General features: G+C 52.1%; 11 protein-coding genes across 11 annotated transcripts; 8 read left to right on the forward strand and 3 right to left on the reverse strand.

Annotated features, from left to right (window-relative positions):
- Positions 1-47: 47 nt before the first annotated feature.
- CPAR01_11344 (uncharacterized protein) lies at positions 48-329 on the forward strand (the record flags this gene model as incomplete). The annotated part of the gene is made up of 1 exon (XM_060495603.1): positions 48-329. One exon carries the CDS (start codon positions 48-50, stop codon positions 327-329), a length of 282 nt encoding a protein of 93 aa, XP_060345951.1.
- A 92-nt stretch (positions 330-421) lies between these two features.
- Positions 422-1,301, reverse strand: CPAR01_11345 (uncharacterized protein; the record flags this gene model as incomplete). Its single annotated transcript, XM_060495604.1, has 2 exons — positions 422-983; positions 1,090-1,301. The coding sequence occupies 2 exons, from the start codon at positions 1,299-1,301 to the stop codon at positions 422-424; spliced, it is 774 nt and encodes a 257-aa protein (XP_060345952.1).
- A 2,248-nt stretch (positions 1,302-3,549) lies between these two features.
- CPAR01_11346 (uncharacterized protein) lies at positions 3,550-4,095 on the forward strand (the record flags this gene model as incomplete). Its single annotated transcript, XM_060495605.1, has 2 exons — positions 3,550-3,611; positions 3,681-4,095. 2 exons carry the CDS (start codon positions 3,550-3,552, stop codon positions 4,093-4,095), a joined length of 477 nt encoding a protein of 158 aa, XP_060345953.1.
- An 830-nt stretch (positions 4,096-4,925) lies between these two features.
- Positions 4,926-6,837, forward strand: CPAR01_11347 (uncharacterized protein; the record flags this gene model as incomplete). Its single annotated transcript, XM_060495606.1, has 2 exons — positions 4,926-5,353; positions 5,403-6,837. 2 exons carry the CDS (start codon positions 4,926-4,928, stop codon positions 6,835-6,837), a joined length of 1,863 nt encoding a protein of 620 aa, XP_060345954.1.
- A 12-nt stretch (positions 6,838-6,849) lies between these two features.
- Positions 6,850-7,848, forward strand: CPAR01_11348 (uncharacterized protein; the record flags this gene model as incomplete). Its single annotated transcript, XM_060495607.1, has 1 exon — positions 6,850-7,848. One exon carries the CDS (start codon positions 6,850-6,852, stop codon positions 7,846-7,848), a length of 999 nt encoding a protein of 332 aa, XP_060345955.1.
- Positions 7,849-8,006: 158 nt separating this feature from the next.
- Positions 8,007-10,432, reverse strand: CPAR01_11349 (uncharacterized protein; the record flags this gene model as incomplete). The annotated part of the gene is made up of 5 exons (XM_060495608.1): positions 8,007-9,444; positions 9,499-9,700; positions 9,757-10,035; positions 10,097-10,213; positions 10,276-10,432. 5 exons carry the CDS (start codon positions 10,430-10,432, stop codon positions 8,007-8,009), a joined length of 2,193 nt encoding a protein of 730 aa, XP_060345956.1.
- Positions 10,433-12,661: 2,229 nt separating this feature from the next.
- Positions 12,662-13,470, reverse strand: CPAR01_11350 (macro domain-containing protein; the record flags this gene model as incomplete). The annotated part of the gene is made up of 2 exons (XM_060495609.1): positions 12,662-12,794; positions 12,857-13,470. 2 exons carry the CDS (start codon positions 13,468-13,470, stop codon positions 12,662-12,664), a joined length of 747 nt encoding a protein of 248 aa, XP_060345957.1.
- Positions 13,471-14,280: 810 nt separating this feature from the next.
- CPAR01_11351 (glutaminyl-tRNA synthetase) lies at positions 14,281-16,378 on the forward strand (the record flags this gene model as incomplete). Its single annotated transcript, XM_060495610.1, has 4 exons — positions 14,281-14,624; positions 14,678-14,937; positions 14,999-16,239; positions 16,298-16,378. 4 exons carry the CDS (start codon positions 14,281-14,283, stop codon positions 16,376-16,378), a joined length of 1,926 nt encoding a protein of 641 aa, XP_060345958.1.
- A 305-nt stretch (positions 16,379-16,683) lies between these two features.
- Positions 16,684-17,601, forward strand: CPAR01_11352 (uncharacterized protein; the record flags this gene model as incomplete). Its single annotated transcript, XM_060495611.1, has 2 exons — positions 16,684-17,077; positions 17,180-17,601. The coding sequence occupies 2 exons, from the start codon at positions 16,684-16,686 to the stop codon at positions 17,599-17,601; spliced, it is 816 nt and encodes a 271-aa protein (XP_060345959.1).
- A 2,899-nt stretch (positions 17,602-20,500) lies between these two features.
- On the forward strand, positions 20,501-21,382 carry CPAR01_11353 (uncharacterized protein; the record flags this gene model as incomplete). Its single annotated transcript, XM_060495612.1, has 1 exon — positions 20,501-21,382. A coding segment is annotated over one exon (882 nt), but the record flags the coding sequence as incomplete, so codon positions are not given.
- A 5-nt stretch (positions 21,383-21,387) lies between these two features.
- Positions 21,388-22,051, forward strand: CPAR01_11354 (uncharacterized protein; the record flags this gene model as incomplete). Its single annotated transcript, XM_060495613.1, has 2 exons — positions 21,388-21,873; positions 21,929-22,051. The coding sequence occupies 2 exons, from the start codon at positions 21,388-21,390 to the stop codon at positions 22,049-22,051; spliced, it is 609 nt and encodes a 202-aa protein (XP_060345961.1).
- Between the last annotated feature and the right edge of the window lie 938 nt (positions 22,052-22,989).

The raw sequence follows: 22,989 nt of genomic DNA on the forward strand, positions 1-22,989 counted from the left end.
GAAATCTTACCACAAGCCAGCACTTATCAATTCTACCTTAGGTCAAGATGATGCCAATCTCCTTCATAATGGCCATCCTTGCTGGAATCACGTTGTCCGTGGCCACTGACGTCCCAATACGAGAGCAAGACATATTTCCTTGCAATTGTATTTTTATTGTCAATAAATGGAATCCTGTTCATGCAGATCACGTTGCTAGCTACGAGTGCTGTTACCTTGCGGGAGGCCAGTGGAACGGCACAACATGCCCCCTGAATTATCGGAACCCTCGAGAATTAAGACAATTTTCGAAATGCTGCGAAAAGAATGGGGGATTTGGATGTATCTAGAAATATATGTAGCACCTGCGGCCCAGCTGATCTATGGGCCGAGGAGACATCGAATCTGACAGCGACGCCTTTTTCTCGCATATCGCGAACATTCAAGATCCCACCCCCGATGATCTGCCCTCTGATGGCGAGTAGCTGGCTTTTTCTCTGCTATCATCACTGACTTTCTGTCGGGTCTGTCGCACTTCAGCTAGCCACGCAAACATGAAAACTGCTGCGCTCAACAATAACATGGCACAAGCAGCAACTAAAGTCCAAGAACAAGCCCCGTATTTCGTTGAGATATCGTGCAAGTTTCGTACGTTCGTAGCCAACCGCAAATCTGTACTTCTCGGCAACTCTTTTCTTATTTCCTCGAACAGTGAGAAAATGCAGCCAAGCGCCGATACGGCGAATATGAATGATAAAATCGCAAGAATCGCGCTGGCCAAGGTTGTGAGACGGTTGAGTTTGACAAGGCTGGCAAGTGCAGAAAGAAGACCCAGTCCAGATGTAGCAGTGGCAACAGCAGGCAATGGGAATCCTAGTGTCAAGTCGCGCATTCCTCTGCTTTCTATCGAGGAGGGAAACCCGATGATCATGGGACGGATAATGGCGGCTGGATCATAGCCCGCCGAGCCTCCGACTCTAAGACATCCCTGTGGGTATCTTGGCCTAGATAGAACATGATGTATGAGTACTGCGATCTTCTCTCAGATAGTTCGTATAAATCTTATCATACTGAACTATTACAAGGTGGGGTGTCACGCTCGTGACTTACCATGTGGCAGCCGTTGCTTGACACCAACCCCAAAGCCCGAAGTCAAGAACAATAGATGGTCCAATTGACCCACCTGCTCCACGTCTGGTCGCCTCTAATGTGAAGATTGACAAACTTGTGTTGGGGACAGATATGCAAGTGGTAAGAAGAAGCCCGAAGGAAGCAACGAGCAAAGCTGCACTGACGGCTGCAAATAGCCGAGGGGACGGCATTGTGTCTAATGTTGGCGAATTGATATCGGTTGGGTGAGTTGAAAACGCTTGGAAAGTCGTGTTATTTTTCGGAATAAACGATTTATCATTTGAAAATGGAAAGATGAAAAATTGTTTGAGGGTTCCGGGACGCTAATATTATGCGAAGCTGATCTCAAGATCAGCACCTCAAATTGACACTACCCGCCCGGGCCTAACTACATTCGGAGTTTTACTTGAGCAGAATCGACGACGTTGTCTCATTCTAGAAGAGCTTTACTCTAAAATCTGACTGCCAAGTTGAGTCTTCGGCTGTGTATAAGTCTCTGATGTCAATAGCCGCTGGGCGTGCCCTACTATCCAATCATTGTGAGACTAGATACGGTGCAGAATTGATCGCTGCGACTAGCAACGATCTAACGTAGCAAAACCATAGGCGCTATCCGTCATCCAAGCCTTTTGATCTTCAGAGGATCTGAGTGTGAGATCCATCAAGGTGGTCCTGCGACTTCATGTCATTGTCCCTCTTACCGTCATGATGCGCATTCGGGATTGGAATTTTGGGCTCTGCCATGCGCGCAAGGAGCCGCAACATGTATGCTGAGAGTCTTGAATTCCCGCACACCTTGCTTCCTTGACCATACTTGGTTTTTCAAGTGGTCCTCAAGTCATTCGGCACCTATTGCTACGTTCAAGTCATTAACTTTCCGCCGTCCTTTTCCCGTATTACATGGGTCACCATCTCAAAGCCTTGCAGCGATAGCTTTCTCGCAAAAGGTGATTTTGAGAGTGGGCATATCAGACAAGAAGCCAAGTACTGCTGGGATTTAAGATGCGATGAAATTCCTGGACCCAATACAAGCCCTACTTGAATGTTGATTCGGCGGCAATATGTAAGGTTGTTGCGCGATATGAAGTTAGCTAGATCTAAGGTGTATCGTTGCCCTCAGAACTGCGAAGTTGATCCTTAACACGTTACCAAACGTCAGCCCAATATCGACACCCAGAACTTGGGTTAACTTCCTGCGGTGTTCCCCGTACTTCAGGTATGATAGCCCTGGGAACTTCGACTGCACGCATTTATCACGTGCTTTGAGTGCGAGTACTAGAAAGATGGTCCAGCCCCTCTGGTCTTTCCCAGATTAGATATACCCATCGGCAAATTCTCAGCTTTATGTGCTTGCTGATGTGCTCAGCTGAGTCGTCTTTCATCAATATCGTAACAAAATAAGTAGTGCACCCCCCTCCACTTTGTGTGACCCCTCACGGGATAGGCGAGGAATTAACATTCTCGTGACATGTTCTCCAGGGGTACGTTGCTAAACTTGGCAGGTCGCCTTCCGGTTCATCCGTTCCACCGAGACCGGGTAGCTTTCGGGGCTCATAACCTTCTTAGGCCACCTTCGAGCTTCTTCTCCGGAGTGGTCGGGTTCAGTAATAAGTAATTAAGGCCTTCATCTTTTCTTCGAAATAAGAATGCAACTAAAGAAGTACCCCGCACGACGTCCCCCACAATCGCCCGGTGACAGTTCCATTACGCCAAGTTGCCAAGCTAGGCCAAGCCAAATCTCCAGCTCTTTGGTTCGATTTCCCCAACTTCTCCCTGTTAATCCGTTCTTCAAAGTTAAGACAGCCTTCAAAGGCCAAGAAAGAAGGAACTTTGGACGAAACGAAGCGTTTCTTGCGTCGTTTTTCCATCGTGAAAACTCGGAACAGCAATCTCAAGCCGCGCGCCACCCCTTTCCTCGCCATCTCGGCGAAAAGACCCTTTTCATCAATCTGCGAGTCAGTCCCGCTGCTCGCTTAACACCCATGGCGATAGCGAAGGAAGGTGCTTTCAGCGCTTCCACAGCTTCTGGACCTTTGGGTAGAGGGGGCACCCCAGGGAAATCCCGTAAGTTTAATTGCTTGGCACGCGATCCACTTCCAAATCCATGGCATGAAGACTGCGTGCCTGAGCAGGTTGATTAAAGTTCCTTGGAGACCCTTGCCTCAAGCCTCCGAGGAAACGGCTTTTTAAGATGTCGTGACCTATCACGTAACCGCTTGAGGCACACCCTTTCGGGGCAAACCCGCGCGGATGGACGTGCAGAGGCGGACATGTTTGGATTTGGGCGAGCCCTTAAAGCTTTAGACGGACGGTGTTCCTTCCGATGGCAGTTGATCACTTAAAGACCCTTCTCCTTCGTTCTCTTGGATGACTACCGAGACCGTTTGAGCTAGTCCAATTTGATCGTCCTTCAAGAAAATACCTTATTTACACGTCAAAATGCAGCCTACGGAGATCCTCGCCATCTTGGCGGGAACATACCAGCTTCTCAACACCTCAGCGTAAGTTGACTTCGAATGTGCTGGTTCAAGGTACAGGACTGATCGGGATCTAACACTTGACTTGTGCAGTACACGTGATGGAGTCGCTGTGCCAGACCGAACATACGGTTCCAACCCCGTCGGCATCCTCTCCTACAGCAAGTCCGGCTTCATGTCCGCAACGATCACATCAACAGACCCCGAAGACCGGCCCGCGAACTTAACATTTCCCTTCGAAGATTCACAATCAGACGCCGACTGGGCCCTTGTTGGCAAGCACAGCATCGGTTATGCCGGGCCGCTCAGAATCAGCGATGCATTCCCCGCGAACGCGACCTTCGGCCAAGTCATCCACGGACCCTTGACCGTCGCCAACGTCCCATCTATGGCCGGGGGCAGCCAAGCGCGCAACTACACACTCTATGAGGATGGAAAGATTCTGCGCATCTCTTCACAACGAGACGGCAGCAATCGCGGAGAGCTTTGGTGGAAGAGGCTGGACTAAGGGCGAATGCCGGAAGCCTGGCCCGCGAAGCTGTTTTCGAGGAGCTAGTGGTTCATACGATACCCATCTCATCATTTCATTCATGAGCTTCTAAGACATCCAACTTCACAATGCTCAACTGCTTGATACCTCGCCCTGCCTCCCATCTTAAGATTGTTTTCCAGTAATATCTTGATGCCAGCAACTTGCGATCCTACATCGAAATTCAGGTAGGTACCTGATTATTTACCTTCCAGGACTGTACTAGACACTGGCTAAGTTAATGTCGGATGAGGGGCGGCGGTATACAACTTAACGTGTGGATGTACTCCGACATCCAACAACGCTGTTCTGAATACATCTCGCTGGTTTCAACTTGATGCTTTTGGATGCGATGTAACGTGGTGATGAGCCCAAGGGTAAAGAATGTCTGTGGTGGTGATACCCGCCATGCTTCTCTGTACTCCAGGATTTCCAGCCCTGTACTGAGATGCGTGAATAAAAATAGGCTCCTTAGTGTGCCTCTCAACCAACCAGCGTCTTTTACGATGAGTTTCGCTTCACATGACTTATAGCAGACATCATGTGATTCGCCTGCTTGAGCCCGCGTTGCACAAGATGACTCGCTACTTTGATTGGGCTTACATCCGCATGCAACATTTACCGGAATGTGGCGGTGGCTGTCAGCGTACGTAGTCATTGCCATGTTCATGCAGCTGGTAGCCTGTCCTATCGGTCAGGCCAGGCAGCCTCTATGTTGGTATCTTCTCAGTTTCATCACCCATACGAAAGCGGGGTCACTAGAAATCTCAAGACGAAGAGTATTCCTCCGCCCATGAGTCGCTCTCATCATGGCCGAGCTAGCAGCACTCAGCGTTGCAGCCAACATTGTTCAATTTCTAGAGCTTGGGCTCAAAGTATCGATCTCCATCGTCAGTACGTATCGCAGTATCACCGACGATGGTTTGATACCACGATTAGTCGAACTGAAAGCCATGGCCAGAGATTTGCAACGCCGCTGTATTCGACTGGAGGCAGACGCCAACATCAAGATCGATGACGGCATGAAGAGCCTTCTGCAGCGTTGCATAAAAACTTCGAAAGAACTTGTTGATGCGGCCGGTGGTCTGACGACTGCTATTGATGGCAAGTACCCGAGGTTAACGAAGGTCAAACTCTCCGTCAGAGCATATTTCAAGGAAAGCAAAATCACCGACATTCAAAAGAGACTACGGATAGTTCAAACCGCAATCTTTGAGGGACTTCAAATACTTCTTTTGTTAGTTTCCACTCTCTGAAACCCTCGCAAAGCTAAGACAGTCCTCTAGCCAGCATCGTTCCGAGGTATCTGACCATGTACGGTCCTTGGGTGATACTTCAGCAGCCTGGAACCGTGCCACCAATGCCAGGCTCGACCAAATGTCTAAGGACATCGGCAAACTCTTGGAGTCCGAGAATGAGGCCTCGTCTGCGATAGAGTTGGAAGCATTTTCTTCGATGCTCTCCCGCTTCGTAGAGGACGCGAAACATCAGGGCAACATTCTGCAAATTCTCAAAAGCCTGCGATTCGCACAGATAATTGAACAACAGACCGAGATACCCAAGGCGCACCAAAACACGTTTGAATGGATTTTCCAAGAGTCCACCAATATTAGTTTCTCTTCCTGGCTCCAAAGCTCAAATGGCATATTCTGGATTACTGGCAAACCGGGCTCCGGAAAATCGACTCTCATGAAGTTCGTATTTGGACACGACAAAACTTCGCAGCTAGCAAATACGTGGGCGGGCCCGCATCAACTTGTAATTGCTAACCACTTCTTCTGGGGTATCAGAAATGGCCTCCAGAGTTCCCAAGAAGGCTTTCTCAGAGCGCTGCTATTCCAGATCATGGTCAAATGTCCGGAACTCATACCCGATGTCTTCCCAGAGAGATACGCCAGTCCGACACACACCCTTGACATTTGGACAATTGAGGGGTTACTTGATGCTTTTGAACGTCTCAGGAGCGCTTCGTTTTGTACAAAGCGCATCCTGATATTCATAGATGGGCTTGATGAGTACAAGGGCAACCACAAGGATTTACTCAAATTTCTCGACAACATGGTCCACGCTTCTGGCTTAAAGATATGCTGTGCAAGCCGGCCGTGGCGATTATTCGAAGATGCCTACGGCAACTTTCTCGACCGTATCAGGATGGACCGACTCACAGCGAAAGATATGACAATCTATGTACGCGACGTTCTGGGACAGCACGAACACTATCATTATTTACTGAAAACCCATCAAACGGAGGCTACGAATCTGAGTGAGATTATCTCGCAGAAGTCAGAAGGCGTTTTCTTTTGGGTTGCTCTGGTTGTCAAATCTCTCGCTCGTGGTTTAGACAATTGGGACGACCTTGCAATATTGCAGAAGAGAGTTGCAAGCTTTCCTTCCGATCTCGACGAATTCTTCCAGCGAATGCTTGACTCTATCGAAGACGTCTACAGGGAAGCCGCATCTGGAACCTTTTCCATGCTATTGATTGCAGACATGCCTGTTCCCGTGGATTGCTTCTTGATCATGGATACTTACTTTGAAGCCATGGGGAACTCTAAGTCTACAAAGCAGTTCAGATCATCGAATACAAGACCCAAGTTTTCGCTAAGTAAGTTGGGCAGCATTCCTACCTCGTCAGTCGAAATCCAGCCGGATGCCGAAGAAGCTCTCTACCGTCAATATCAAGAACCGGATCATTGGGGTTCTGGCTTGCTATCAACATAACTTTCTAATCCCATGGCACACAGCTTGAAGTCTCTGTCTCACCATTCGGATGTGTCAAGAAAGAGAGATCAAATTTTAGCTCAATGTTGCGACTTGGTCCAAAGCTGGGAGGTGGATGCGCCTGCGCCATTCAATCTGAGAATTGGATTTCTCCACCGAACAGTGGTAGAATTTCTTCAGCGTTCCAAAAGTCACGAGTGGCTGGTTCCACTAAAACACCAACGTTATTGGCTTGCAAAGTCATTCGAGCAATCCGGTTCGCAATTGCGAGGACCAGTAGATGGAAGCAGTTTTGACATTGGCACGGACTTTCTGATTAGGTCTTTACACACGATTGAGCAAGCGGAGATGCAGGACGTATTGACCTCCGGCCCGGGGCTTCTCAGTCTTTGTGGGAGAATGATGAATACATTGGACCTCAGCCGTGACACTCCAGTTGCTATCGAAACTTTCCGCCTGGCATCCCAGGTCTGGGCAAAAACAATTGTTGCGTTACAAGGCACTCTATCAATACCTACGCACATACAGCCGCACGGATACCATCTCTCTGAGGCGGTGACAAGCGTCCTGGCAGGAGCAATGTATGTGGAGGCCGGTGACCCCCCTGAGATAATTCGGACGAATTTCGTAGATCTGTCGCTTCTCCGCAACCTTCTTTCTCGCTTCGAGCTTCCCGACGAGCAGCGTGAACTGTTGGTTGTGTTTAAAATGTTTCTTTATAGATTGAAGGATGAGTCCGAATCGAGTCGACCGCGTAACGCTTTCGAAGCCTGCAAACTAATGATAGAATGCGGTGCAGTCCTAAGCCGCAGCAATCTCAAACATGGAGCGGAGGCTGACAACCATGTCCGGGTGCCGAAGGCTCGGGAAACAATTGAAGCTATCCAAGTTCTTAAAATCTTTACAGAAAAGGAGGTTTCCGATTTGAGAGAGGCTTTCCCTCCAGAAGCGACGGGAACGCCCACTGTCCTCGAGGGACAAAGATGGTGGTTCGTACCTTTCTTCAGATAAATAGAGTGAATAATTATGGAATTCTACAGGCAACAATGAAAATTGCCATTCGTTTCAACCCGTTTTGAAACCTCAATACACAGAAAATACGATATAGAGCTTTAGCCCTGGGATTAGTCAATTCAAGATCTCTTTTACAGTACAAATCGCCGCGTACGTTAGTCAATCGCCTTCAGCACGTACTTGTCCTGCCAGAAACGGTCATTGGCAACCGGTTCATCACGGCGGACAGGAGCAGCCCTCTCCTTGAGGCTCGAAGCAGCCAAGTACTCGCTACGCTTGACAGCCGCCTTAGCAGACACATCGCGCTTAGCAATACCTCCGTAAGCACACTTGCCACCGTTGAAAGCAGCGTTTGCAGTCGCCTTCCAGATCTCAGTGACATCCTTGATCATGGGCAGAGTCCAGTAAAGACGGCAGTCAGCCTCCTCGCGGACGTACTGCGCAGGGATACCATCATCCACGTTGTCCCTCAGGATCTGATCGCGGACGTTAACGGCAGCCGCGAGACTGCGGTTCAAGGGCAGGTCGGTGTAGCGAGCAAAAGCGGCCTTTTGCTCGTCAGTGGAGGCGTAGGGAAGGAGGAACTCGGTGTAGCCGTAGATGTTGCTCCAGTCGAGGACCTGAGAGCCCTTGATACCGCCGACACCCTCAATGGGTCCCTCAACAGGGAGACCGCCGAAAGCAACGGACTTCACGCCGCCGTGGAGGCGGAGGAACTCGGAGGCCAGGGTGCAGGTAGAAGCGCAGACACCGTCGTAGAGGATGATAATGTTCTCAGCGGCGAAGGGCTGAGGAAGGCCGGTGAGGTTGCCGTACCCGTGGATCTCGATACCAAGACCGAAGGTGGCGTTGGTGGTAGTCAGCGGATCGTTGAGGTTCCAGCGCATGAGGTCCGTGTAGGAGGTGTTCTGGAAGACCTGGGGCGCGAACTTGTCCTCGTAGGAGGTGAAGGGCTGGTTGGTGAGGTTGTAGTCGTAGCGCCAGTTGAACCAGCTCTCAGCCAGGGAAATCAGGTTCTCGTCATCGCTGGTGTAGATGTCCACATCAGCCACAATGTCGGAGACAATCTGGGCCGCGGCAACGAAGCCGTCGCTCTCCTTCCAGCGGGAGAAGCCATCTTGGTCTGTCTCGGGGAACAGCTGGCGGAAGAAGTCATAACCCTGGAGGATGTAGCCGCCGCCGTTTTGCTGGAAGTCGATGACGAGCTTGGTCTTGCCGGCGGAGAGGGCGGCGGTGTAGAAATCCTGGGCGACCTTTTGGAACTCGGCAGGGCTCTCGTTCTCGAAGGCGGTCAGGACAATGACGGCAACGTCCTCGAAACCTTCGCCCTCGAGGTAGTAGCCGGACACAACGCCGTCGCTGGTGGTGACGACGGGTTCAGGGTAGCCTGGAAGGATAGGGGTGGAGGCATTGGAAGGGGAGGTGCCGGACGGGGTGCCGGAGGCCGGGCTCAGAGGGTTGCAGAACTTGGCGTAGAAGGAGGGGCCGTCTACAATGCCGGTGAGATCCTTCTTGACCCGTGCATGGTTCTCGAAGGTGACCTCGGTGCCGTTCTCGAAAGTGAGAGTCGTGTTGGCGCCTTGGTAGATGTATCTGTTAATTATGTTAGTACGTTCCACTAACTCATTGTTGACTCATCCAACATACCTGACACGACCGCCAGAGCTGAAGTAGCCGTTGCCAATTCCGGTGGCCTGTCCAGACTTCTCAAAGAACATGGAGTTGTAGGCGGAGTTAGCATCACGGTTCCAGTTGGCCTTGTTGACGGTGTCCTCGAGAAACTTGGAAGCCTCGATGCCGTTGATGAGCTTGACTGCGGACGCAGTCTCGGGCGTAGAGATGACCTCCTCTGGAGAAGAGTTAGAATAACCTTCATAGATTCACCATCGTCGAGTCAGAAAGTACCGTAGATTTTGATCACTGGCAGAGATGAGCCATCCTCGCTAATGGAGACCAAGCCCCGCTGACGGGTCCACTCAAACACCGCCGTGAGCAAGTCGGGGTAGTACACGAAGTGGCCGTCGTGACCGGGACCGAACACTTCCTCGTAGAGAGCAGACTGGAAGGCGTATTCGCTGGTGTAAACATCGTCGACCAAGTTCTGTCTGATGCTCGAGGCGGCTGCGAAGAGGTCGTAGGCCGGGAAGTCGTACTCTGGTGGGGGATCTGCCTTGTAAGCAGCGTCTAGAGCCAGGTTAGTTCAGGGTTCAAAGATTTCAACAAAATCATTCGGATGTGGACTTACCACTCTGCCACTCGAGGTATGGGAACAGAGAGTCCACAAGCTCAATGGCTGCCTCCTTTCCGAGAGGGACGGAGTTGAGGCAGTCGTAGGCCAACTGAGCCGGTACAGTCGGGACAACTACAGCATCACCATTGTCAGTCTACGTCAATGGGGCATCTCATTATCGGGTTTCCAAGTACCTGTCGGAGCACGCGCGTGCTGCGAAGCCCAAGCAGCGCTCACGGCAGCACAAGGCTCAGAGCTGTTGCCGGGGATCGTCGAGTTGGGGAATTGCGCGACAGCGAGATCAGCTGCGCTGGCCAGCAAAGCCGGCACGGCAATCGAGGAGCTGCGCATCTTGCCTATTCAACGAGAGTAACACGACACAACTTTTGGCTATTGAGTCGAAAGCTGGGCTGCAGTCTCAAGCTCGACAGACGCATCCCCGACCGCCCGCAGACTGCGGCGGCGCGTCTCTTATACCACTCTGGTCTGGCAGTCGAGGAAGACCCCCATTGTAGTCGTCATCCACTTCTCAACGACAATCGACCCGAGGGGCAACCCGTTGTCGTTTTCTGGAGACTGTCGATGTCACCATCGGATGTCGAGTGGGCGTTCATCCCAATCGCATGAGCTTGTATTGCTCTCATCACAGGAGGAGCTAGCTCAAGATGGCAGGTCGCATGTACGAGGTTACCACAAGACTGGGGCGCGACCCCAGTTGCCGCAACTCTTGGCCTGCATATCTGCACCCGAGCGGCGGTAGGTCGGGGAGCAGTGCCTCACTCGTGTTTTCCTACCGATATTGGACGCGACCGAAGTTGGAAAGTCGTTGACTAAAGATGAATTTCGAAGTCCGTTGCTCCGGGTCTGAGTCGAGTCTAAGAAGCTGTAGGGCCTCTTAGAGACTCGACTTACGAGCTCGAGTCAGTCTTAGTCAACCACCTGACTAAGACTCGAAGAGTCTGACAATTCCTCGCCCAAAGGTCAAATAAGGTAGAGGGGTTTTCGCGCGACGGATGGGGGGTTACGAGCTGCGAGACGGGAAGCTACCTTGTTGTTAGCACGAAAAGACAAAGATCGACAGCGCTCGCCTTATCTATCAAATTAGGGGTGATATCCTACCGTTACCGTTGGCCCGTTGGTCTATAGACCGTTGGGACCTTTGGTCAGCATAAGAACTTTTTTCGCTCTAGTTCCGGGTTGCGGGGGCACATGGGAATAACACCTGCTGAAGATAGGTTAGACCGGTAGGCAAAGGTCCCTGGTCCCGCGGCAAACAAGTGCCGTGTCAGTGTCGCAATTCACACCATCGGCAACGGTCGAGAGGGATCTCATCATCTCATCTGTGCCTGGCGATGCTCTCGGCCCGGCCACGCGATAATGGGGAGCATATCTGGGCATTCCCCACCCCGCTCTTGTCCATGTCATTTTGTTCGATTCAGGCCTTCATCGAATTGTGTTGGCATTTCTGTTGTCAAAACAATCGCACAGCGTCGAGGCATATCAAAAGGTATCATTGGCATAGATGCAATCTGCATGTGACCTCTCAGCTGCTGTCTACCTGTGCCTTAGACTATTTCGTAAATGTTTCCTCGTGACATGCATCAAATCGAATTAGGTCAAAGACAAAAGTCCTCTCAATTAACGGCGGTTTAAACTCAAAGAAACTAGTGTTTGAGACCCTGGTTTGACTCTTGTTCCGATTGTAGTCGATGATGGGTGTCCTCAAATGAACAATGGTACCAAACACCCAAGGTCAACTACGCTCGCTCGAGTGTTTCTAGACCTCAATGGGTAGCGAAGGTCGATCATGCCTAATGTATCACATGAGCATACTCAGAGGGGCGGAAATAAATTCGGGCTCAATTACAACACTTACGATATTCACCAGCATCCAATATGATAGGGCAAGATGCGTTCGAATGACCTGCTCTCATTTTACACATCTTCCTAATTACTTAACGAAGAGTAGGTTTTGAGCAGTATTATTCAAATGGACTTCTTTGCACTCTCTACCTTAGTTGACATTCAGACTTGCCTGCTTCATCATTAGTAAAAGAAACGAGTGTCTCCATACTGGACGGGTCGATTAAAGAAAAGCACCAGGCAAGTCAAAGTTTCTTGCGGAACCACGCAACTCACAATTTTCAATCTTTCTATGGGCAGCTTTTGATCTCGCAACTGTAGGAATCCCTCGATGCAGGACAAGAATGATGCATCTTGCTAATCCAATATGGAAGAAGAAAGAATTATGAACCGGGAGCTCCATCGTAGGTTTCTTTGACATTGAAGTTGGATTTACATGGGTCACGTGGGCAATTTGAGTATTCGACCGACGGGATACGAAGGTTTGCAGGGAAGGTACGAACCCAAAGGAAGTTCGAGGTCGATCGTAGTTGCCAAAAAAGGCCCCCAAACTCTATTGTCATAGTCATTTTGTATCGATGCATGGTGGTATATTAAGTGGCTCGCTTTTTCCTGGTATAATTCCATAAACTCCCTAAGCCATCACGGTGTCCAGTCGTAGTATCATGAGCAGTGACGCGACGGCCAATTGCAGGTGTGTTTCGGCGCGAACGTCGCTTACTGAGAAGGGTCAGACTTGGGAACGCTAGGCAACTCAGCTGCGATAGCTTTCGCCTCTTCTGTTTCCTTCTTGGAAGGGCTGGCCTCGGTCTTCTTGGTGGCTGGCTGGTCGTCGGGAGGGAAGAAGAAACTATTGAACGAATGTTAGCAAGACAAGTTACTGTGCAAAGGAGTTTTGAGGTCTGAACATACGGAAGGGTCTCGTTGTAGGCTCTGACGTCCTTCATCTCAAAGGTGCAAAAGACAATCTTGTCCAACTTATCGCCATTCTCTCCGTCAAGGAACTCTCTGACAACCTCGACAGCAACGGGAGCCGCCTCCGTGCTCGGGTAGCCGTAAACGCCGGTGCTCAGCGCGCTGAAAGCGATGCTGCGACAGCCATTCTGAACAGCAAGCTTCAAGCTGGTGCTGTAGCAACCCGCAAGCTTCGCTTCGGAGTCGTCGGGATTGAGCTCGTCGTAGATGGGGCCGACGGCGTGGATAATCTTCTTGCTGGGGAGGTTGTAGGCGCCCGTGATCTTGGCGGAACCGGTGGCGCATCCGTTCAGGGTCCTGCACTCCTGGAGCAGTCCCCGGCCGGCTGCGCGGTGGATCGCGCCGTCGACGCCGCCTCCTCCGAGAAGACTCTTATTCGCGGCATTGACAATTGCATCGACGGCGAGGGTGGTGATGTCGCCTCGAACAACGGCGACTTTTTGGTTATGCGACGCATTGTGGGGGAAGATGGCCTTCGGGTTGGCATGGATCTGGCCGATCTTGTAGAGGAGCTCAACGGTGGGGATGTCGGCGACGGCGGTGGTGACCATTTTGACTGCTTGTCGAATTGGCATAGGCGAGCTTTAAGGTTGCTTATTCGGGTTTGGTGTCGATGATTTGGCAGGTTTAGGAGCGGGCGCGGGGGGCTGCTTTTGAGGTGTTGGTGACAAAGAAGCAGCCGACTGGAAGCAGGAGAGGTGGGAGCCCATGACGAAAGACCCCGCGCTATTCCGAGCTCAATGGGAGCTTGGTCTTTCAGGTTGGTCCAATTGTCGAGCTTTTGGCAGCTTATCGCACTGTTATCGCAGGGGCAGTAAGGTACGTGCCCTTCGCCCCTGTAGGTACCTTAGGTAGGTATCTGTGAGGAATTGCTTCCCTAGAATGCCGGGAAGTCGAGAGTGTGAAATGATGAATTCTACTATTCATGATTCAATAGAAATGACTCTTTACCTCGAAGGCGAAAGATTTCATAGCTTGCCATCAAGGCATTTTGGAAGCTTCCATTCTGAAAACGCAGCAAACTCGAGTCCTTCGAGGTGCCTTATCGGAAACCAATCTGACCGATAAGATACGGTTGTTCGTTATCTTATCGGTTCTTTGTCGCGTGTCGCAGCGCAAGCTGAGCGAGGGACGCTGTGCCAGTGCAATGACCCCTCCTTGGATCCATTTGAGTCATCCCCGCCGCAAAAGAAGACCTCGAGTGTTGCCCCGCCACCACAACCGCACATTTTCCACGCCGTGAACATCTCGTGGAACCCAATTGAACGAACATCGACCATTGAGCGACCGCAAGGTACTCCTGAATCTCGACAAAGCTTACCTCCCATACCACCCTTTATCGCCTACCGGACACCGCTACCATGGCGGACGCTGCTGCGGACCCCACCGCCAAGTTGGCCGAGTCGACGGCCAAGCTCCAGCTCGACGAGGAGACGGGAGAGATGGTCAGCAAGGGCGAGCTGAAGAAGAGACTGGCAAAGCGAGCGAAGAAGGCCGCCACGGAAAAGGCAAAGGCTGCCAAGGACGCTGTCGCAAAGGCTGCCGGTACTGGCGACAGCAAGCCCGCCGCGAAGCCCAAAGCTAAGCCTGAGGAGGTCGTCCTCGACCCGGAGGCCATGTTCAAGCAGGGCTTCCTCCAGGAGGTCTACAAGGAGAGGCCGTCGGAGAATGTCGTGACGCGTTTCCCTCCCGAGCCCAATGGCTAGTACGTGAGCCCCAATGCTTATCTTTGCCACGCCATTGACGTCTTTCCCCTAGCTTGCACATTGGCCATGCCAAGGCCATCGCCGTCAACTTCGGTTTCGCCAAGCATCACGGAGGTGTCTGCTACCTGAGATTCGACGACACGAACCCCGAGAAGGAGGAGGAGAGATATTTCACGGCCATTGAGGAGATGATCAGCTGGCTGGGTTTCACACCGTACAAGATCACGTACTCGAGTGACAACTTCCAGAAGCTGTACGATTTGGCAGAGAAGATGATTACATTGGAGAAGGCATACGTATGCTACTGCGGTGGTGAGGCTATCTTCTGCATCAGATACAACGTGCTCTGCACTTGCTAATCAGTCACCCTCAGATACCGAGATCAAGCTCCAGCGTGGCGGTGAGAAGGGCGCTTCCCCTAGGTTCCGATGCGAGCACGCGAACCACACCGTCGAAGAGAACCTGCAGAAATTCAGAGATATGAAGGACGGCAAATACAAGCCTAGGGAAGCATTCTTGCGCATGAAGCAGGATATCACCGACGGCAACCCCCAGATGTGGGATCTCGCCGCATACCGCATCAAGACCGACACGCCGCACCACCGCACAGGATGGGACTGGAAGATCTACCCGACATACGACTTCACGCACTGCCTGTGTGATAGCTTCGAGGGCATCACTCACTCACTCTGCACAACAGAGTTCGTCCAGAGCCGTGTCTCGTACGAGTGGCTCAATAAGACCCTCGGCGTTTACGAGCCGATGCAGCGCGAGTACGGTCGTCTAGGTATCACGGGTACCGTCTTGTCAAAGAGAAAGATCCTCAAGCTGGTTGAGGAGAAGATTGTGCGTGGCTGGGACGATCCACGTCTGTACACTCTGATCGGTATCAAGCGCCGTGGTGTGCCCCCGCGCGCGATTCTCGACTTCGTCAATGAGCTGGGAGTCACGACGTCTGTCTCTGTCATTCAGATCAAGCGTTTCGAGCAGACGGTGCGCAAGTATCTAGAACGAACTGTTCCCAGATTGATGATGGTCTTGGATCCCATCCCGGTTGTCATCGAAGATGCCGAGGCTACTGACGTAGAGCTCGCCTTCTCTCCCAAGGACCCCAACATGGGTTCGCACACGATCAAGTTCACCCCGACCGTCTACATCGATCGCGCCGATTTCAGAGAGGTCGACAGCAAGGATTACTTCCGTCTTGCACCCAACAAGACCGTCGGTCTGCTCAATGCCCCCTTCCCCATTAAGGCTACTTCCTACACCAAGGATGAGGCGACAGGAAAGGTCACCGAGATCCGTGCCGTCTACGACAAAGAGACGAAGAAGCCCAAGGCCTTCATCAACTGGGTCGGTACCGAGGGTTCCAAGAAGGTTGAGGCCCGTATCCACAACTCTTTGTTCAAGAGCGAGAAGCCCGACGACGCCGAGGGCGGTTTCCTCAACGACATCAACCCCGAGAGCGAGGTCATCTACCCCGACGCGCTCATCGAGAGCGGTTTTGACGAAGTCAAGAGACGTGCACCTTGGCCTGAGGCTGCGGGTGAGAGCGAGCTCGGCAAGGGCGGACCTGAGAGTGTTCGTTTCCAGGCGACGCGCATTGCCTACTTTGTAAGCTGCCCACGAGTGAAGACTGAAATTTTAACAGACGAACTAACACCCACACTAGGCTATTGATTCTGACAGTACCGATGAGAAGATTATTCTCAACCGTATTGTGTCGCTGAAGGAGGATGCTGGAAAGGTTTAAGTTACAGCTATCTCCGGATTTGGACGTAAAGGTGGATGGATGGATTTGGGGAGCTTTCGGAGTTGCATAGATGGCGGGCTTGATAATACCAAACAAAATCCCACAACAAGCAGTGTGGTGAATCAGAATCTTTTTGTCACAAATATTATCGACGGGGCTTTCCTTCAAGTGATTCACTGCACTTCACGATACGAGTCCTTATATCAACACAACACCTTGGATCGTCGTTGCACTCACCACACAAACCCCCATTACCAAATCATCAGGTTCTCCACGACGGAGTTGCGAACAATACTTTCGAAAGAATGAAGTTCAGTCAGTCTTCTCGGATACTCGGGGTAGTGTTGGCCGTTAGCTCCATATGCCTCGCTATGCCTCAAGAGATATCGCAGGACAACCAGCCATCAGCATCGCGAGTTGGAGAGGTACCGTATGAGCAATCACCTTACGAAGAGACACCCTACAATGAGACGCCACACGAAGACTCGGGGGAAGGACCGTCACCGTACGAGCAGCCAGACGAGAGACCTTCATACGGAAAGCCTTCATATGGACAGCCACCCCGGGAAAAGCCATCATATGGCCACACTCCATACGGGCGAGACCCAGCCATCTCCATCATAGAATGGGAAGTCGGCAGCCCAGCCCTCTACGCAGCGCGCTCCGTCGGCGACCCAGACACATGTCCCAAAGGAACAGGTGTGTATCTCCTTCCGTCCTCCATACCTTACCCCCATCACATCCATTCCACATCATCCTCTCCTTTGCCTTTTAGAATCATCACGCTAACGCCTCTCATAGTATCCTGCAACCTCCCCCGCAACTGGAACTGCTGCACAAGATCCATGCCCTGCTGCGGGCCCGGCTGCTGCGCCCAAGGCTTCGACTGCGTCGACGCCGCCATCGGGGTCTGCTGCTCGCGGGGCAAGAAGCTCTGCGGCGGAATGTGTGTGAGTGGAGAGTGCTGCGGTGTACAGGGCGGGTGTAGTCGGGATGAGAAGTGTTGGATGGGGAAGTGTTATCCGAAGGAGAGGGGTCCTCCGCTTTCTTCGGGGGCCGGTGGAATTGTGCCGCCAGTGACGGGGGGTGCGGGGCCGGTGAGGGTTGGGAAGAAGAGTGGGGAGGGGGCGGGACGGGGGAGGAGGGACTCGATGCTTGGGTTCGTCGTGCTTGTTGGGGTGTGGGTTGTTAATGAGGTTTGGGGGGGTTCGCTTTGGGGGTAGGGGGTTTGGGTGGTAGGTCGACCGACCGTTGATGGTAGGAAGGGCGGAGGGAAAGGTGTTCACGGAGTTATTGGAGCTTGGAGTCAAGGTCTGATTGGTAGCCGGGCTTCATGGTGTGTTAATGACCTACTATCTGCCAAAACCTCTACTTAAATATTGGACAGGAACCAGTCCTCGACGAGGGTACTAAACCCTCAGGGGCTTCGGTTTGCTAGTGTCCCGGCTATCAAGAATACACGTAGCTCCGCCTCATCCATCAGTGCTTGATTCTCATCACTGCAACTGGGAGAGCTTGAGCATGTGAGAGTATGTGGAATAATGGCGGTCAATACTGGGCCGGTGATGTAGATGCCACACGGATGTTGGTGTATCAAAGCTCTCGTCCCTTCATCGCCCTAGACTGAATGCGTAGACAGATAGAGGGGCCAGCTATTTAATAAGGACTGCCGTCTAATGCAACATGTGACATTCAGGGTCTCTTCACAAGTGTACAGTCAGCCCGACTTACGGATAGTCAGCTATCGTCAGCTTCAGGACCCCTGACGACTCAAGGGCAACCCCGTTTCAGGGTGTCCCTTGTTACACCGGTTGCCGAATTCGGCTGACCGAAACCTGTTCCTCACTTAAAGACAGTTTGTCTTGTGGGTGGATCGTTGCACCGGCGGGAAATCGTCCCGAGGCGAAGAACTTGTTGGTTACTATAATCATAACGGCATTGCTGGATTGTTGGTTCCCCGAAGCCGTGGTACTCGCTGCGTTGGATTGATGACAGACAATCAATGTGATGCCTCCAGCGCAGACAAATTCGGATCGGCGTTGGCGATTGCAACAAAGTTTTTCTCGAAATGTCGAGAAAAGTTTATTGGACGATATAGGATAATCGGCTCCATATTATATCCGTCAGAAAGATTGCGTCGGAGTACGGAACAAGCTGCAGGCCGACGAGTGAAGAAAGCGGTCGTAGTGAAGTATCTCAATGGTTGAGTGGTCATGATACCCTCACAGTGGAGGACAAACGCGCTGGGGAAGGTGTTGTCTGCAGTTCATGAGCGATAGACTTTGCACATAGAGAGGTGCTCATCACACCGGTAATTATTTCGGACGACAAGGCTTGTTCGGTGAGTTCAAGGTCAGTTGGTGAGTGTTTAGAACGCAGGCGGAGAGCTTGTCCGTGGAAATTGGTGCTGTGTGGCTGAAGATAGCACGTAATCAACGGCAGGGAACCTTTGGACGGAAGGTACCTATTGTGAGGGCCGATTCGCCCGATGGCAGGTTGGGAAGACCGGGCCCAAAAGGTTGGGTCTTGGCGTTCTTTCCGGCGTCACCGGCGAAGCGTGAGAAGTGGCCGGCCGGATAACCTTAATCGGGGGCCGGGTCTGCAGACGGGCCCGTGCCTCAAGGGAAATGGGAGTGAGGCGGGCGCATCTGATTCGTGGCCCGCCTGATAGGGCACAAGAGTGGATCGCCAGCCCCTGTCCACATGTGGTTAATAGCCAATCAGAATGTCACTTCTCAGAAGACGGATTGGAGAGGTGGATTGGTGGGATTCGGCCTGGCCCTTGGCCCTTGCATGGAAAGAGGGATGAATGAGTGACGCCAGGGAACCCCCTTGAAGGAAGAGGAAAAGTGTCCAAAGAGAAGAAGACAATGTGTGCGGTGTTCTTCTTCCTTCCCCCCTTCTCAATCTTGACTTGCTGCGGTCTGTTGCCCTTTGCTCGGAATATTTGAACTGTCATCTGAGAACATGCGGCGAACTGGGAGGTTTTGGGCAACTATATTTCAGTCAACATTGAACGCCCTGTATAAGGTATCTCAGTCAATTGAGTCATGAACTCAAGTGAAGAGGTACTGCTTCATTTGGTTGAGATGATCCTCTCTTTTTGAGTTGAGTGAGATTATCCACCCACCGGCCGAAAAGAACTTTCGTGTAACACAGGGAGAGTAGGAAGAAAAAAAGCGAGAAGAGAAAAAAAAAAATTGCTGGACCCTGCTTGCTGTGCCGCGAATCCCAAGGTCACTTTATCCCACGATGTGCTGGTGCACGATGGACACTGGCGGCTCGCGTGCGGCGCAACTGGCGGGGGAAAACGCCCGGCTAAGCGGGCAGAGGTATGCGAGAGCTCCAAATGGGTTCTAGTCCGAGGCCAACCTGGCAACGACGAGTTGGAAATGCGCACCAAATTGGGTCTTTTTCTGCTTTGGAGACTCGAAGGAGCTTTCGTATAATGATTTTCCGTTGGACGACGCATTGTGACATTGTGTGGAGTGTTTGGGTCAACTTTGCAGTTGGTTTGTCAATTCCTGCTGGTGCTTACTGGCGCAATTTTAATCGCGGAACATGGCTGAAAAGGACATTCAAAAAAAGAGACACCAGCAGGCAGCCATTTGAGACTTTTCTGTCCGTCTCTTTTCGGCTGTTTGTAGCACCGAACTTCTGTCCCTGCCATTTTTCTTTTCTTCTTCTCTTCCTTCTCGTCTTATGCGCGCACAGCCTTTGTCGCCCGGTCTCGCTCTGGGGTACTTGGGGGAAGGTACGAAGTGCTCTTGCCTTCTCTACCTCTCTCTCCAGTCCCCACCATACCTGCGTGCCTGCCTCACGAGCGCTGCCCTTTCCCTTGCTTGCTTCTCCCCGAAGTACCTACCTCGTGTGCTCGCCTCCTTCCTCCTGTGTCGCCGCCAATCCTTCCCATCGTGGCCCCAATGCTGTGTGGTTCCTTCCTATTAGTTTAGCCTTGGCTCCTTCTCGCTTGCCGTGAAAGCTTGGCTGACGGCCACCTTTAGCCGTGGCTTTCTCTTTGGGGTTCATCCAAACAAACCGTGACTGCGCTCCTATCCATCCCTCCTTCTCTGCAATGTTCGTGACTCTCACAAACTTGATCCTCATTTCAAACGCGACATCCATACATACTACACGCCTGTATCCGTAAACCTTCATACGGTAGCCTCTCGCTGTCTGTCTCTCCCGTTTGTCGCAGAAGGTGGATTGCGCGTTCTTTCATCGCAACTCGGCAACGTCAAGCATCTCATCGACTGCGATCACCCTCCATCAGACTGTTTCCACTTCGGTCCCATCTCCCTGGATTGCGCCCTTCCCAACGCGAAACTCTCCGGCACTCGACCACACTCCAGCGATACTCCCTCCATCGAAGCCATCCTCCCCCTCTGCCAGACTTCCAGTCATTCCGATTACTCCAGTCGTTCCCGTTGTCGCGCTCTTCGATTTTCTCGAGGAAGCATCTGTACTTCGCAAAACGTCTTATCAAACTCCAACCACATCCTGGCCGCGCTCACCACCCCTCCACGCGTCCACTGTCACTTCGCTGCGCATTTTGCACCCTTCTCAACGGCGATAGTCCCGGCAGCGCCACACTTTAAGCTCAGAACGCTGCGACGCTCCCCTCCCCTCCGCAGAGGCCACTCACTAGTCCCGGCGTCATCAAGCAGCACTAGCACGCCCTCCAAGTCTCCATCCCGGGGCCCCTTTGGTTCCTCGAGGGAAAAGGTCCACGTCGTATCGTCCGCCGCGATATACCTACGGGGACCTGGAGATCCCAGTCGAAGCTGGAAGGTACGGATAGTCAGCCTGCACACACCTGCTTACGCCTGCGGCTTGCTTGGCTCGCCCTTGCAACCTCGACGTTCCACTCAAACAGGCCTTCTGGCGACCCGCTCCCACTCCGGCCTAGGTATTGCTGGTCGCAGTCAATCTATCTGGCTGCGTGCCTGTCAGCTAGTCTCGTCGAACAAAGAGGGCTCCATTAATAGAAGTACATTTAGGTAGCTAGAATGCCACCTTCATCGTCGTCGCCACCCCCAATCCTCGCCATTACGGCCACTTATCTACACCTGCTGGCCCAACACCTCCCCCGGCCCCTCTACGAAGTCCTTCAAAAGCTTCACAACCACATTGCGCGCTTCTTCGCCGGCGTCGCATCATCTGCTCTCGTCGTTCGCATACACTCGCTTATCCCTGCCAAGATGCATCGCCCGCTGGGCTTCTCGGCCTTTCTGGTCACGCTGTTCTTGATATTCGGACTACCCGTCATCCTCGCCCAGAGCGAGCCGTTCCACTGTTATCCATACCCGCCCGCCGACAAGCTCGCCAGTCCCTTCATCACCTTGCAGCCGCATTGCTGTAAGGGCTCAATCGACAACAAGCTGAGAGTAGGCACCGACTGCGAATTGGCCAACGGAGGAAAATACAAGACAAAGTTTGGACAGGATCTGGGAACTTGCGCGACAGGCTGGGTGGACGCGTGCTGCATGCGACTGGTATGCGCACACATCATACTGTTCTTTTCGGATTTATCGCTAACGGCTGACCTAGCATTACCCGCCCGAAATTGCACGGCCAGAAATGTCCTATTGCGATGCAGGCTTTCTCGTCAAGGCCGAAGCCAAGAATATCATTGATGCTCGTAGCTGGAACCCGAAGAAATACGGAATTTGATGATGGGAAGCGAGGATTGGAACAACGATCACATAAACATGGCCACGATACGGCGAGCTTTGCTCGATGACACTCAGCCACGGCAGGGTCAGGCGAAACGAGTGAAATATGGGACACCTCCACGGCCGATGATGCCCCAGGAAATGCGGCGTGGGGCGAGAGATCGAGCGAGACCCAGCGAAACCCCAGCGGCTCCAGCGAGTCAGGGAATCTCCACCGCCGCAACGATCCGAGTGAAGAGATTATCGACTAGGAGCGCAGGAGCACTCAGAGGCCGCCCTGCGCTGTTTGAGAGGGAGGAAACACACTACCACCTAACGAATGGCGAAACATAGGCATTTGGGCGTTTTGCGGGCGACGACTGCATTATGATGGCACGATTGCGACGGTCGCCCTCGTTCGAAACAACTTAGGGCTTCCGCATTATATACCCAGGGTAACTGATTTTCGTTACCTACCATTTGCATCCTATCTTGTACAAAAGCAGTCAGGATTTTTAGACGAGGGGCCGGAAGAGGGGGCCGAGAAGAAACGAAACACAGATGATTGACTGCCGGAGGCCGTGTGTCACCATGGTCTGGTCAAGTTCACCTTACTTTTGTATACCTAGTGTGTGTATTATTAGGAGCGTCTCATGGTTGTCAGTCAATCTGATCTCCACCTTTTCGGAAAGGTTTCGCCCTCGTCAGTTCTCATCAGACCTGATCATCGCCCAGTCTGTCCAGTATCTAGGTGTTTTGCTGCCTATCCTTTCTGATGGAAATGGGGCACGATGGTCATGGCGCGAGAGAAGCTGAGCAGAGTTAGATATGTGACGACGAGTCAGCAATGCGGTGTCGTCTTGTTATCGTCCAACTACGGGGTGTCAAAGCCTTTGGGAAATGGCCTGACTGTCATAGTTGTTCACGCCCGACCGAACTATCAAGTGGCGGTGGTGT

Source organism: Colletotrichum paranaense (genome assembly GCF_030867605.1).
Source record: "Colletotrichum paranaense strain IMI 384185 chromosome Unknown Scaffold_9.1, whole genome shotgun sequence".
NCBI lineage: Eukaryota > Fungi > Ascomycota > Sordariomycetes > Glomerellales > Glomerellaceae > Colletotrichum > Colletotrichum paranaense.